The 14,740-nt window shown below is 37.7% G+C and overlaps 1 protein-coding gene and 1 non-coding gene across 19 annotated transcripts in view; one reads left to right on the forward strand and one right to left on the reverse strand.

Annotated features, from left to right (window-relative positions):
• The first annotated feature begins 1,449 nt into the window (after window positions 1-1,449).
• The window catches only part of LOC132173962 (cationic amino acid transporter 8, vacuolar-like), a 16,358-nt gene continuing 3,067 nt past the window's right edge, over window positions 1,450-14,740 (forward strand). For 4 of the 18 annotated variants that reach the window (XR_009439365.1, XR_009439366.1, XM_059585660.1 and 1 more), the window contains exon 1: window positions 1,450-3,326. Coding sequence is in view for 13 of the 18 variants with exons in the window: in XM_059585660.1 (XP_059441643.1) it covers window positions 1,557-3,320 (1,764 nt within the window). In the remaining 5 variants the exon portion in view is untranslated. Of the gene's footprint in view, window positions 3,327-3,521; window positions 3,553-6,166; window positions 7,338-14,740 lie in introns of those variants that run through there. The other 14 variants (XM_059585661.1, XM_059585665.1, XR_009439362.1 and 11 more) reach the window with 13 other exon arrangements.
• Window positions 12,233-12,339, reverse strand: LOC132176772 (small nucleolar RNA R71). Its single transcript, XR_009439628.1, has one exon. It is a non-coding gene; the product is annotated as a small nucleolar RNA R71 (small nucleolar RNA).

Raw genomic sequence — 14,740 nt, forward strand, 5'->3', positions numbered from 1 at the left:
GTTTGAGAGTGCGTTTTTTAAAAAATAATATGCGATTTTAAACCAAATCGCAATTTTAGAGTGTTTGGGATTGCGGTTTTAAAAACGCAAATTTTAAAATCGCAAAAAAATCTGCGATTTTCATAAGCTGATTAGAGGGTGCTTATTTGAAAAAGTGCGAATTTAAAACAAAATCACGATTTCTATTAAAAATATATTTGGCGCAATAGTTACATTTTATTGAGCGGGAATGAAAAAAATACCAAGAATACCCCCTAAAATATATTAAAACCCTTCTTTTCTCTTTTTTTTCTTCATCCTCTCTGTCTCGTTCATCCTTTCTCCGTCCTGTAACAGTGTGTGTCGTTGTTGTCCATCTCTCTGCCCCTCTACCAGGTAATAATCTCACCTTAATATTTTCTTTCTCTCCATATAACTCTTTTGCTTTTGTAAAACTTTCCACTGTTTGATGTTCGGTGTTATTTTATGTGGTTTGTATGATTATTGTGCTTTTTTATATATGCGTTTATGTTCTTCGACCATTTCTACAAAGTAAAGTTGTGATTTTTTTTTTTTTTTTCAAAATTTTATTTAGATTACCATGCATGCATAATGATCTACAATCCATCATAGTATGCAATGATAGATCACTGTACACGCACAGTAATGTGATAGTGCGTATACAGTAACCGTGTGAGGCTTTTTCTTTTAAAAAAAATGCTGTAAAGTGACCAAGATGATGATTTTTCTCAAGTCACTGACTCACTGTGCACTACATAGTGATGTGCACAGTGACAATTTTTTATGGCTTCTTTTTTTTTTTTTTTTTTTTTTTAAAGGTACTGTACAGTAACAATTTGTGATGGATTTTTATTTTTATTTTTTAATGGGTATTGCACTGTAACAGTTGGTGATATTTTTTTAATGGGTAATAAACAGTGATAATTTTTTATATATATATTTTTTAATGGGTAGTAAACAGTTATCAAGTACTAATTTAAATTATTGGTGAATTATGTAACAATTAAATTTGATAAACATTATTAGTTTAATTTGATGGATTGTTCTTGTATTTTTTATCATATGTCTGTTTGGAATATGTTTCAGGAAAAAAAAAATACAAAAACAAAAAAGCATATAGAAACAAATAATATAGCAATATATAATTGCCTAAGTAGAAAACTCAAAGTTAATGTCAAATTATAAGTCATATTTTTGTTTGCATAGGTGTTAAAAATGGAGGCTTATAGACAATGTTAGTTATTTTATTGTTATAAAGAAATGTCCTTATTGGTAATTTGATCATGAAACCGCAATTATATGCTAATGTTATTCAAATACTCATTTGATAAAAAAAAATACTTTTTAACATGTTTCACCAAACGCATGTGCGATTTTAAAAACGCAATTTTTAAAAATACAATTTTTAAAATCGTAATTATTAAAATTGAACTCCCAAGCGGCCCTAAGTTTCCCCAAAATTATATCAATGGCGTCCGCCGGTTGTCGCTGTTTAAATCCTTACCAATCTCTCTGAACCAAAAGCAACCCAACCAGCCTCTCTTTGAGCCGCTAGCATGGATGTGCGGCCTGAGCAACAACACTCAGGGCCTCCTGGTAGAAGCTACTGGCGATGGAGCAAGCAAGACTTCTTCCCAGAAGCCTCGTTCCAAAGCCTCGCATCCTACAAGGCCGCACTCTCCCACACCTGCTCCCGCCTTAGGGACCGCCTCCTCCACCGCTCCACCGACGCCTTCGAGCTGGTGGAGCTCCGCAAGGCCAGCGAGCACAACATGCACAAGTGCCTCAACTGGTGGGACCTTGTCTGGCTCAGCTTCGGCTCCGTCGTCGGCTCCGGCATCTTCACCATCACCGGCCTCGAAGCCCACGATGACGCCGGCCCCTCCATTGTCCTCTCCTACGCTGTCTCCGGCCTCTCTGCTCTGCTCTCCTCCTTCTGCTACACCGAGTTCGCCGTCGAGATCCCTGTCGCCGGGGGCTCCTTCTCCTACCTGCGCGTGGAGTTGGGCGACTTCATCGCCTTCATTGCCGCCGGGAATATTCTCTTGGAGGCCGTAGTCGGCGCGGCCGGGCTGGGCAGAGCATGGTCTTCCTACTTCGCCAGTATGATCAAGAACAACCCCGATTTTCTTCGCTTTAAGGTAAGTTCCTTAGCCGAAGGTTTTGATCTTTTAGATCCGGTTGCTGTTGGGGTGCTTCTAGTTGCCAATACCATAGCGATGAGTGGAACAAAGAGGGCATCTTTCCTAAATTGGGTTACTTGCATATTGAGCGCTATTGCCATTTTGTTTATCATAGTGGTTGGGTTTGTCCATGCCAAGAGCTCAAATTTGGTCCCCTTTTTTCCAATGGGAGCAAAGGGTGTTTTCCGGGCTGCTGCAGTTGTGTATTGGTCTTATACCGGGTTCGATATGGTGGCGACGATGGCGGAGGAGACTAAGCGGCCCTCAAGGGATATACCTCTGGGGTTGATTGGTTCCATGGCTGTGATCACTGTGGTTTATTGCTTGATGGCTTTGGCATTGACAATGATGGAGAAATACACTGAGATTGATAGGGACGCGGCGTATTCGGCTGCTTTTGGTAAAATTGGCATGAATTGGGCCAAGTATTTAGTGAGTATATGTGCACTGAAGGGGATGACTACTAGCTTGTTGGTTGGATCTCTGGGGCAAGCTCGATACACGACTCAGATTGCAAGGGCTCATATGATTCCGCCCTGGTTCGCTCTTGTGCACCCAAGGACTGGTACTCCCATTTATGCTACTCTATTGGTAACCATAACTAGTGTAATTGTAGCATTTTTCTCCAGTTTGGATGTGTTGTCGAGTGTTTTCTCGTTCAGTACACTCTTCATTTTTATGCTTATTGCAGTTGCATTGCTTGTGAGGCGATATTATGTCAGGGATGTGACACCCAGTTTGGTTAAATTCCTTGTATGCTTATTTGTTATTATTGGATCTTGCATTGGAGGAACGGTACTTTGGAATTTGAATAGGGGAGGGTGGATTGGGTATGTAGTGACTGGTTTAGTTTGGTTTTTGGGGACTCTGGCAATGGCGCTGCTTCCAAAGCACCAAGCTCCAAAGGTTTGGGGGGTTCCTCTTGTTCCGTGGTTGCCTTCATTGTCCATTGGGATGAATATTTTTCTTATTGGGTCACTTGGTTCTGTGGCATTCTGGAGGTTCTTTATTTGCAGCGCAGTAATGCTCATCTACTATTTCTTCATTGGTCTCCACGCTACCTATGATGTGGCGCATCAGGACGAACAGGAGTTGAAAAAAGAAGAGGGAAAGGAAGATACGAATCAAGGGGCGTAACGGTAGGTATGTTGGTGGTTTCCACATTCCAGTTACTGTAGTTGATAATGGTCTGATTATTGCTTAAAGATACGTTGCATATTACAGAATTTCTTTTTCTTCCTGAATTTATGGCCTTGATTGGAATCTTTTTTTCATGAAATGAATCCATCTATTTAATTTTAACTTGGTTTCATACATTTTAACTTTGTATTTGTTTAGGTGAATCAAGGGGCTTTTGTCTAGTGCCTTGGTAAGTGTCTCCGGTTGTCTAGTACATGATGCATTTCTAACAGACTTGCTAACGAGACTCTCTACTCTTCACAAATTTACATTGTTTTGAAGTCAACCTAAACCCTAAGACATGAGGACTTACAACCATTGTTTTGACCATCGAATATGGCAACACTAAAAACCGAATAGATTCTAATTGATATATTAATATTCCCTGCGTTGTTTATTAATTTCTCTTACAAGTTAACATGATTAACATAAATCTGACCTTTTGTTGGATTGCCAGTGTAATTCAGCCTTTTTGGTAAATAGATAAGATTTTGCCTTGTCTTAATCCACCGTAAAATTTGAACTTTAACTTCACTTTATCTATATAGGAAGATATTGAGAAAATTTTAAAAAGTTGACAATGATGGTATGAACTATCTTTCTTTATCATCTTACTTGTTCTTAACTATGAACCGTACTTATCAAAAAAACTATGAACCTATGCATTGTAAGACTTATAAAAAAAACATCAATCAATCTTGCATCATTGGAAATCTTAATACCATAATAACATTGGCATTGGATGTACCTAGAATGTAATTATTCCATGGGCTAGTTTGTATTGCATAGATTAAATTGAATTTATTTTCCTATATTTATTTAAGTTATTCGTCTTCATTGCCTATGTAGAATTATTTTTTTCTTTTAAGGGAAAACTACACTTACCTTCCTCAAACAAACACCCAAATTGCAATGTGCTCTCAAACTTTAAAATGTTGTAATTGACACCACCCCCCCCAGATTACCTAGCTAGTCCTATCACTTAGCCCCCATCGTTAGAATTTTTTGCTATATCCGACGTTAAATGAGTAAAATTCCATTATACTCCTATCTTATTTTTCAGAAAATACAATTATGCCCTTAGATTAAAAGAAAACCTTCCCTAGCCATGGAGACTCACGGCCTGGCCATGGGTCTCCTCCCACAATGGTTCTTTTTTTTTTTAAACAAAAAAATTATTTTTTTATGTGATGCAAGGGTATTATTTTGATTTTTTAAAATTTCTGTCGGATTTAAGAAAAAATCCTAACGGAAGGGGCTAAATAAAATGGCTAGATAGTGTAGAGGGTCAATTGCAACATTTTAAAGTTTTGGGGACATTGCAATTTGAGTGCAAGTTTGAGGGAATAAGTGTAGTTTTTCCTTCTTTTAATAGATAGTGCTTGTTGATCTTTTTATGTGTAATATGATTTGTTTACGTGTCATTGGCTTCATTTCGCTAGATGACTCCGCCATAAAAGATGAATATGAGCCTTCAATAATTAATAATAATAATAATAAAAAGATTTCATTTCAATGGGTTGTCCAAGTTCCTCATAAGAATGTTTGGAAAATGGTTGCTATGTTGTGCTTTTGGCATCCAGCCACAGTACCCATTGCTTGAATTTGGAATATTACATTACAATGTATGACAATTTGAAGTAATCAGTAATCTGTAGATGATGCAAAAGAATGACCACAGAAGTGGAATTTTGGATCCATTGGATCCATTTTTGTCCGTGGTAGGTATAGGAATTCAGGATTATATTTGATAATGCATGGCAATCATTTATCATCATCGAAATGAATGGGATAAGTTGTGGAGAAGTATGTATTTAGTTATTCTAATTTCTCCTGCACTTGTAGAATGGAAGTAAGAAGAAAAGAGAGAATAAAACCAAGTTAGACAAGCAAAAAACATAAACTGTGTGCTATTTCCAAACGCTTACAAAGGTGAAAAGCATTGATGGAGACAATGAGAGGGGGGCCTGTAACTGATATGCAGTTACTGGTATCAAATAGAGTCGTGTAAAGTAAAACATACATATTTACACTTTGGTGGAAGAAATTTGTGCAAGTAATTTTTGTCTGGGCTGTTGCAGTCTTTCAAGAATTATTTAAACCTTAAAACAGTGTCATTGGGTTTTGAGGAGAGTAGAACCTTAGCTAATATTTTTTCCTTGTATAGTCTTTTCATTTAATATTCTTCTTTGTTTTACTTTTCCTTTCTCAGTAAATGGAACACAATTTTGTGACAACAGTGAGTTCAGCATGTCTCTTTACACCTTAGTTTTATTTTGGTGAATGAAGATTTACCTTAGTTTTATTTTGGTGGATGAAGATTCATGCACATTCATTTGATATTAGAATGAAATTCAAATAAACGTGATGAAGATACGTCAGCTGTTCCCTTTTACAGACTCAATTTATTAAGATTAGTTCCTTAGATTGTTAACACTTAGCCATAGCAAGGTGGATATCTAAGTAAGCAAACAGTAATATATGTTATGCAACTGATTACAAGCATGCTGGTTCTTTCTTTGAGACGAGTCAGTAAATAACTCAAGTTGTATGAGCCCAGAATCGCTTTTGCCATGGTTTGCTCTTGTTCGCCCACAGAGTTAGATCACATAATGCAGCTTTACTAGCAACTGTAGCTTGTTTCTCCTTGTTCAATGCTTTGCTTTATATTGCTAAATACACCCCCTCATTTTAAGACTTGTGACCTTTGCATTGTGTGTCAGGGAGATATAATATGAAATGTTACACTGAAATGAATGTCATGTATCTTATGCTTACGTTGTCATTATTGGTTCTTTGATCAGAGGCAGCACTTTGGAATACAAACGTTATAAGATGGATCAGGTACGAGGCTCCTGCATTCCTGTACTTTTGGGGACTATTGAAATGTTGTTGCTTCAGAGCAGTGACTTGTGAAGGTTGGGGTGTATATCAATTCCATGGTCAGGATTTAAAATTAGTGCATCTAATGGTATACATGAAGTCAATGTTGGCACGTATTTTTTTTAAAAAAAATGTAGAATCATCTACTCCGTTTAGATGCATTAATTTTAAATCTTGACTAGTATCCATTTCACTTGAAATGGAGAGGATCTTGGTCCCTCATTTAAAGGCTTCTGGCCATTGCCTTGTGCATCAAGAGATATAATGTGAAATGTTACTCCGAAATGGATGTCATAATCTCTTTTGGGTACTTTTTCTTTATTAGTTCGTTGATCAAAGAGACAACACTTTGGAATTCAACGTGAGAGGAGTCATGGATTAGGTACGCGGCTGCGGCTGCAACTGTGGCACTGGCTCTGTTTACTGTGAAGGTTAGGGAGGTTCTACTTCTTGTAGTGCCGGCATTGTTTTAGTTGGGCTTAATATTTCATTTAAATCACAGGGATCTGTTGTATTCTTATAATAGTCACTGGATAGATAGATTAAGGCCAGTTCAAAAGATTCCATGTTATGCAAAGATTAAATTTGATATGGAGATGGAAAGTCTACGGGCAAATTTTTATAAATGATTACAGGAATGAATGCACTTTGATTTTTGAGCATTCTTTATTGTTAGCCTAGCTTTTGGAAGCGGCAGGAAGCCATGACCTTAATGCAGTCATTGCTGACTACATCTTATTAGTGGAGTTTTGTAGTGCACCAGTGATCAAAATTGACAGCAGCAGTTGCTCAAGATATCCGCAAGGAGGAGTGATGGTGATGGTGATGGTGATGGCAGAATCATCTTTAGGATTTATTTCACATGTTTTAATTGGTTTATGATGTTTGGGTTTTAATTCATTAGAAATTAGATGTCTTTATTTGTAATAATTAAGAATTATTATCCCTTAAGGATTAGGAGTTCTTATTTAATTTGTTTTAGGATAATTGTAATTTTAGGATTTGGATTTGTAGCCTAAATGAAAGGCATGCATCGGTTCTGTTTTCATAATTGTTGATTGAATAAAATTTCATCTCAACTATGTGAAGATAGATCCTATTATGATTTTCAAAGTTTTAAAAGTATGCGATTTTTTTTTTTGTAAGCAAATTGGGAGAAGGGTTTCAAGGATCAAAATACTGAGAATGGGTGGATTCCCAATAACAGACTCAAAACAAAAATTATAGTGCATATAATACAACTAAACAGCAAAAGTTAACCTAATCCTATTAACAAGGACCACATAAAGCGGTTTAAACACCAAACTAGAGAACAAGGATAGGGGCATAACTGTCACGAGACCTTTTAACCCAATCCAAATTCCTAATGCAAGGAATGCGGACAGGGGATAATCCTCAAAATGTGTTTCAAAAAAAATCCATGAAAAAGAAAGGGTAATATATATTTATTCACATGAGATAATCAAATGATTTAATGAGAAGAGCAACTTAAAAACCCCAAAGCTTCTGAAATGGAGGGGCAATCAGCTTCGGTTGTTAATAAACCAGAGGTTGAAATTGAGAAAAGAAAAGAATTAGAAGAAATTAAGAAGGAAAGCATGGATTTAAAGGAGAAAAAGAGAGAAGATGCTATGACGTAGGGTGTAAAACTTTGGTCACGAATTGAAAAAGTTGCAGGGTGAACGATGCATCAATTGATAAAGTTATAAGTGAAAAGTTAGTGTTGAATGGAAACAAAGTGAAAAGAAGGATTTTCTAAAGTCTTCCATTGAATTACTTCCAATTAAATTAATTGCTTGTTGAAGACAATTGGAAATCAATTTGTGGTGCTTTCGGAGATTCTGGGATGACTTTCGATTCGAGAATTGAAAGTATATCACTTTTCTATTCAATGAAATTAAATTCTCACGTGGAGAGTTTTTTTTTTTTTTTTAATGTGCACTTCAATAAAGAAAAGATATTTGATCTAATTTGGGAAGACTTTTTAGAGAGATATTTGACTTGACAAAATTTTTAAATTAGAAGAATTGAATTTAGCTGCTGTTTGAGGGAAGATACATCGATTGACCATTTGGAGAAGGATTCTGTGGTATGTAATGAATATTGCTTGCGCTATAAAATTAAGGAATCGTGGGATAGAGTTGGAAAAATATGAAATCAGCATCGCATCATCATCATCCTGTTCTATGGCCCCACGAGACGCATCCTCCACCGTAACCTTGCCTCCGAGATCATTCACCTTTCATGTAGCGCCCCAATGAAATTAATTTCATGGTTTGCCTTCTAGTTTCATTCTGCGGAGTAGGATTCTCTCCGGTTCAAATGAACTAGAGAATATCCAATTAGTTATATTTGAAGGGTATTTTTGTCTTTTTAATTTTTGAAGAGATAAAAATACCCTTTCACACTAACTGGATATTTGAATTGGAGAGGATCCAAATTCTCATTTTGCAAGGAATAAGACTTAGGGATCTCATCCTCGCTCGAGAGTTTGTAGCGGAAGACATTTCATTTATAAATAAGGATAGAAATAAATTAAAACCTACAATTATTGAATAATCAGAGCGAAACTAAATCATCATAACATAGGTAATGAAATCTCCAAGAGTACGGTGAAAGACTAGTCATCAAATCAAATACATGATTACAAAACGAAATAAAAAGCGCTTAAACATCATAACAACTAAGTAAGGAGCAAGCTATGCTTAGAAAATTACCTCATTGAAGCAAAACTTCCAAGAAATCTCTCATTCTCCTTCAAGAACTCTCACAACTCACAAAATCACTCAAGCAGAGTTTCTAGAGGGCAATAGGGGCGGAATGAAGCTTAAGGGTCTGGGGAAGGGTATTTATAGAGTAGGAAAAGTTATGGACGCTGCTGTGACAATTCTACAAACTATTGAATGTTCGGTACTATTGGGCGAATGTCCGGGTATTATGCGCAACTTTTGTCAGGCGTTTGTTAAGTGCTAAAATATTCATATTTTTAGCCACTTAATTTATATTTTTTAATCCTTTCATTTTGATAGTTTGTGCAATTTTACTTCCCTTTTGTGTTTTATGTCTTTTTATAGGTTTTTTTAGGAAAAAGAAACAATTTCGGACATTGGAGCATAAAAGGTAAAAAGTGGGACATGGCTGGAACTGCAACCGAGCACAGGAGACCTAGGCTCAGGCGCACTAGCGCTCAAGCGCCCAACATAGGATCAATAATAGGTGTGCAATCAAGCGCACCATCCCTGCGATCGAGCGCACCTGTGCTCCAGAGAATAGTGTGGCAGCTGGCTTTATTTTGGAAAGAGCCTCAGGGTTTATTTTACGATTTCTAGGGCTTCTAGGTGCTTCTAGGTTTCCCCTAACCTGTATAAATAGGCATGTAAACATAGAAAAAGACACACAATCTCTAGGAGAAGAATTTGCGGCTCTTCAAGAAGCATTTTTTTGGGTTTATTCTTTTCCGAATTATTTTATTATGAAGATGATTAGCATCAAACTTATGTGTAACTAAATACTTTACTAGGACTAGATTGAAGCCCTAATCATGTCTTTTTAATATTTCAATATTGGCACCTTTGTGATAATCATATTGTGATGCTTACTTGATTATTTCCTACTTTATTGAATTCCTCACATGAATGTGTGTTGCCAGCATATGCATGTGGTATGGATTAATTATTGGGAAAACTTCACTAAGCCCCCCTGAACTTTCAACCGATTTTGCAGACCCCCTTGAACTTCCAAATCTCTCATTTTGAACCCCTGAACTTGCATTTGCTCTCACTTTGGACCCCTCTGCCAATTTTCAATGTTAAATTTAACGGTTTGACTTTTTTATATCCATTATACCCCTCGTTAAAACTACACCGTTTTGGACTTCAAAATTATCTTTAAAGCAAAATATTAAAAAAAAAAGTTAAGTGGAGATATTCGGGTGGTCGGATACCCTCGGCTGGAACTGGGGTGGTCAACTACATGGGCTGGGTGCAAGGGTCCGACTTCTTTGAAAAAAAAAAAAAAATGGGGAGGGCCAAACCACCTCTTGGGTGTCCTACTAAAATGCAACCGGCCCCCCTCCTTCTTTTTTTTTTTTTTTTCCTGCTGGGCAGGTCTCCACACTCTTATGGGTCATCGGGTTGGAGCCGCCACCCCATACGGTCGACCACCCCCTGCTGGGCTGGGTGTTTCTGGCCACCTCATACCGGTATGGGTGTAGCACTTTACCACTTTGGGGTGGTTCGCCACCCCAAATGCAACCGATCCCACTTTTTTTTATTTTTTTGTTTTCAGGTAGCCCGACCACCCCGACACCAAGGGTGGTCTGCCCACCATCCTTCTCCCTTTTCCTTTTTTTTTTTTTACAAAAATTTAATGCCCAAAACGGTGTGGTTTTAGGCTGGTGTGGGTGCTGTAGTTTTGGGCATTTTCGGAATTTCAAGTGGGCTGAGTAAGGGTATAATGGGCATTTAACGTTGAAAACTAACAGAGGGGTCTAAAGTGAGAGAAAATGGAAGTTTAGGGGTCTAAAATGAGAGATTTGGAAGTTCAGGGAGGGGTCTGTAAAATCGGCTAGAAGTTCAGGGGGGCTTAGTGAAGTTTCCCCTTAATTATTTAAGTTAATTTGGATGATTGAGTTCTAGGCTTAATAGAGTAACAAAAGATATCTTTGCGGATTCTTAGGGTAATCAACATGGGGAACCGAGAGTAGACACCCATGCCCTATGCCTCATGTGTTTGTCAATTTCCATTGAATTTATACTTTCTTTAAGAACAACTTAGTATACACCCATGCTAAATCCTTTGAGAAAGAAAATAATTAGAGTATACACCCATGCCTAATTCGTTGCTTAGGGAGATCAATAGCTTAAGGAGTATACACCCATGCCCTTAGGTTGTCAAACATTAAGTAATCTCGATATGATTAGTGGTGGATATCAAAGCCCTACTTTTTATTCTTATTGAATCAAAAATCAATCTTTTCTCTTGTTTTAATTGCGGAATTAATTTTAATCAAAAGTTACCAATCCTCGTGGGAATGATCTCGTACTTGCACCCAATACTACTGCTTTGACCTTGTGCACTTGCGAGTTAAAACATAGCAAATATTATCTATTAATTTAGGTAGTATTTGTCACAACAAGTTTTTGGCGCCATTGCCGGGGATTGCCTTAAATTCTATTTAGAATTATTTCCCTTTAGTTTTGTTATTTTAAAATTTTTAGTTTTAAATATGTTCTGTTTTTATTTTTACCAAAATCTAAATCTTTTGCTTTCTGTTTTCAATTCTGTTTCAGTTCTGTAGCCAACCTGAGTTCTATTCATGCGATCGAGCACATACCAGAAGTGATCGAGCGCACTGATGCGATTGAACGCATACCATAAGTGATCAAGCGCACTGCCAAGAGTGATCGAGACAGCAGCACTGAAGCTGCTGTAAGTGCAGAAACTGATCTTTTTCATGCAAGGGCTTCGATCTAAAAACCCAACCATCGTTCTAGTCGATCTAGAAATTGAGCAAACCATTCGACAAAGGCCCAGAGACAACTCCGACATAGAAGAAGAGTTCAAGGTTGAAGAAGAACTTGAAGTTAAGGAACCGATGGCAGGACAGCTCATGAACCAACAACCACCAGTGAGGTGACCTATGAAGCATGCTTCATTCCACAAAACCTCAACCAACCATCATGCATTGCCTACCAACCAGAAGTACAGGGCACCTTCAATTTGTCCCCTCACATACTCAACAATTTTACTCACTTCAGAGGCACACCTAATGAGGATCCACACTTGCACCTTAGGGAGTTTTTTGATCTCTGCAAGACTCAGAACATTGAAGGCGTAACTCCAGAGGGAATCAGGTTAATCCTCTTTCTTTTTTCTTTAAAAGATAATGCTAAGTTGTGGTTAAATTCCTTGCCTGCAGATTCCATTCTTGGGAAGAGTTAGCCACTAAATTTCTCAAGAAGTTTTTCCCAGCTCAAAAGACAAGGCAACTTAGAAGGGAGATTCAAACATTTCAACAAAGAGATGGAGACCTTTTCTTTGAAGTATAGGGGCACTTCAATGAGCTGCTTCTCAAGTGTCCACATCACAACCTTCCTCAAGATGATTAGGTACAAGCTTTTAATGAAGGTTTGAATGACACTAACAAAGGTATTGTTGATTCAGCTTGTGGAGGTGTGCTTATGGAAAAGAGCAATGAGGAAACCATGGAGCTCTTCGAGACATTGAGTGAGCACTCCCAACAATTCTCATCTAGAGGGAGACAAGGACTAAAGAGTAAGGGCATCTATGAAGTGAACACAAATAGCGAAGCGCAAAATCAGATGGCTGCCATGGAGAGAAAACTAGATTTGCTTGTAAAAGCCATGACTACTCAGAACATCTCTCCTGTTCAGCAAGCTGCACAACTCCAGGTATGTGTCATATGTTCCAATTCTGATCACACTATTGAGACTTGTCCTTTGTATTCATTTGCAGATCAGGAGCAAACAAACTATGTGGGATAGAACAATTACCCTCCCAAGAACAATTCATACTCCAACATCTACAATCCAAGGTGGCACAACTACTCCAATTTCTCATGGAGTAACAATCAGAATGTTCTGAACCCTCAAGGGCATCAGAGGAACTCCCAACAAGCTATCCAACCAGTTCAGGAGTAAAAAAGAATGACCTGAAAAGTATGGTACTCAAATTGGTGACTTCACAATAGGAATTTATGACTTCGCAACACCAAATCAACACAAGGACTGAGCAATCTATCCAAAGACTAGAAACACAAATGGGGCAAATGGCTAGGGAGTTGAGTGAAAGAAAGAAGGGTGAATTTTCAGCCCAAACAAGACCCAATCCAGGGGGTCACCAGCAATTGAAAGCTGTAACTCTTAGAAATGGCAAGATCATAGGAACTGAAGAGACAGCACAAACACCTTTAGTTGAAGCCTCAACATTCAAGGTAAGTGAAATGGACAAGGTGAATGCACCACTCTTCCCTCAAAGGTTAGTTAAGCTAAAGAAAGAAAAGAAACTCCTTGATATTTTTGAGATTTTGAGAAAAGTAGAGATTAATATTCCTTTATTAGATGCAATTAAACAAATTCCTTCATATGCTAAATGTTTAAAGGATTTTTGCACTCATAGAAGGAAGTTTCAGGAGCATGAAACAGTGGCTTTAATAGAAAAGGTAAGTGCAGTGTTGTTAAGGAAATTACCACCAAAGCTTAAAGATCTTGGTAGTTTTACTATTCCTTGTAGGATTGGTGACCATCCATTTGAGTGTGCATTGCTGGATCTACGAGCGGGTGTAAATTTGCTGCCATACAATGTGTATGAGATACTGGGTATGGGGGAGCTTTCAACCAACGTCAATCACCTTACAATTGGTAGACAAAAGCATCAAAAGACCAAGAGGTATATTAAAGGATGTCTTGGTAAAGGTAAGTAAATTTATTTTACCTGCTGATTTCATTGTATTGGATATGGAAGAATCTCTTATGCCATCACCACTATCTATTATCTTAGGGAGACCCTTTATGAGAACTGCTGATATTAAAATTTATGTGAAAAAGGGTACTATGAGTATGAAGGTAAATGGTGAGAAGATAGAATTCAAAATATTTGATGAATCGAAATTATCTCAAGATGATTTAGAATGCTTTAATGTCTGTATGATCCAAGGTGTTGTTGAGAAAGTTTCCCAGGTCCAACATATTGATCCATTCAAGGCCACCCGCACTCACAGTTTCACAAGGCAGGACTTTCCGCTAGATTGTGAAGATGTTATTGATGACATTATTAAAGCCGAGCACTCCCTAGAGACCTTCCCACCGCAGCCAAGTGCTTAGAGGAAGCTGTAGCTAAATGAACTTGAGGAGTTGAGGCATGAAGCAGATGAGAATACCAAGCTCTACAAGGAAAGAACCAAGGCTTATCATGACAAGGAGCGTGTCAAGAATGAGTTTCATGTGGGACAGAAAGTGTTGACCTATAAGTCGAGGTTAAGATTTTTCCCTAGTAAGCTTCAGTCTAGATGGTTTGGGCCTTGTGTTGTCACCAAAGTGTTCCCTCATGGAGCTTTGGAGGTTCATAGTCTAGAGAAAAATCAGACATTCAAGATGAATGGACACAAAGTAAAGCCATACCTTGAATTGAAATTGGTACCAAGAGATGTAGATTTGGCACTCCAGTCTATCCAATATGCAGCATTACCAAGAGCGCTTGAGCCACATTTGGTGGAATTCGAGTGCATCTCCCCAAAACAATAACTCTGAAGCTACTGTCAAAAGCGTTTGAGCAGTCCAGGAGCTCAATCGCGTCTATTCAGACCAGTGGTATTGAGGCCACTGAGTGCGGTAAAAGTATCTATCCTTTTTAACTTCTGCTTTCCTTTCAATTGTGTCAATTTTTATTTTTAGTTTCTCTCTATTTTCCACAGTAATTTTAGTGTTTTATTTATATTTTTGTCGTCTGTTTTTCTTTACTTAGATTTTGTTTTA

This window comes from Corylus avellana, chromosome ca3 (assembly GCF_901000735.1).
Source record: "Corylus avellana chromosome ca3, CavTom2PMs-1.0".
Lineage (NCBI taxonomy): Eukaryota > Viridiplantae > Streptophyta > Magnoliopsida > Fagales > Betulaceae > Corylus > Corylus avellana.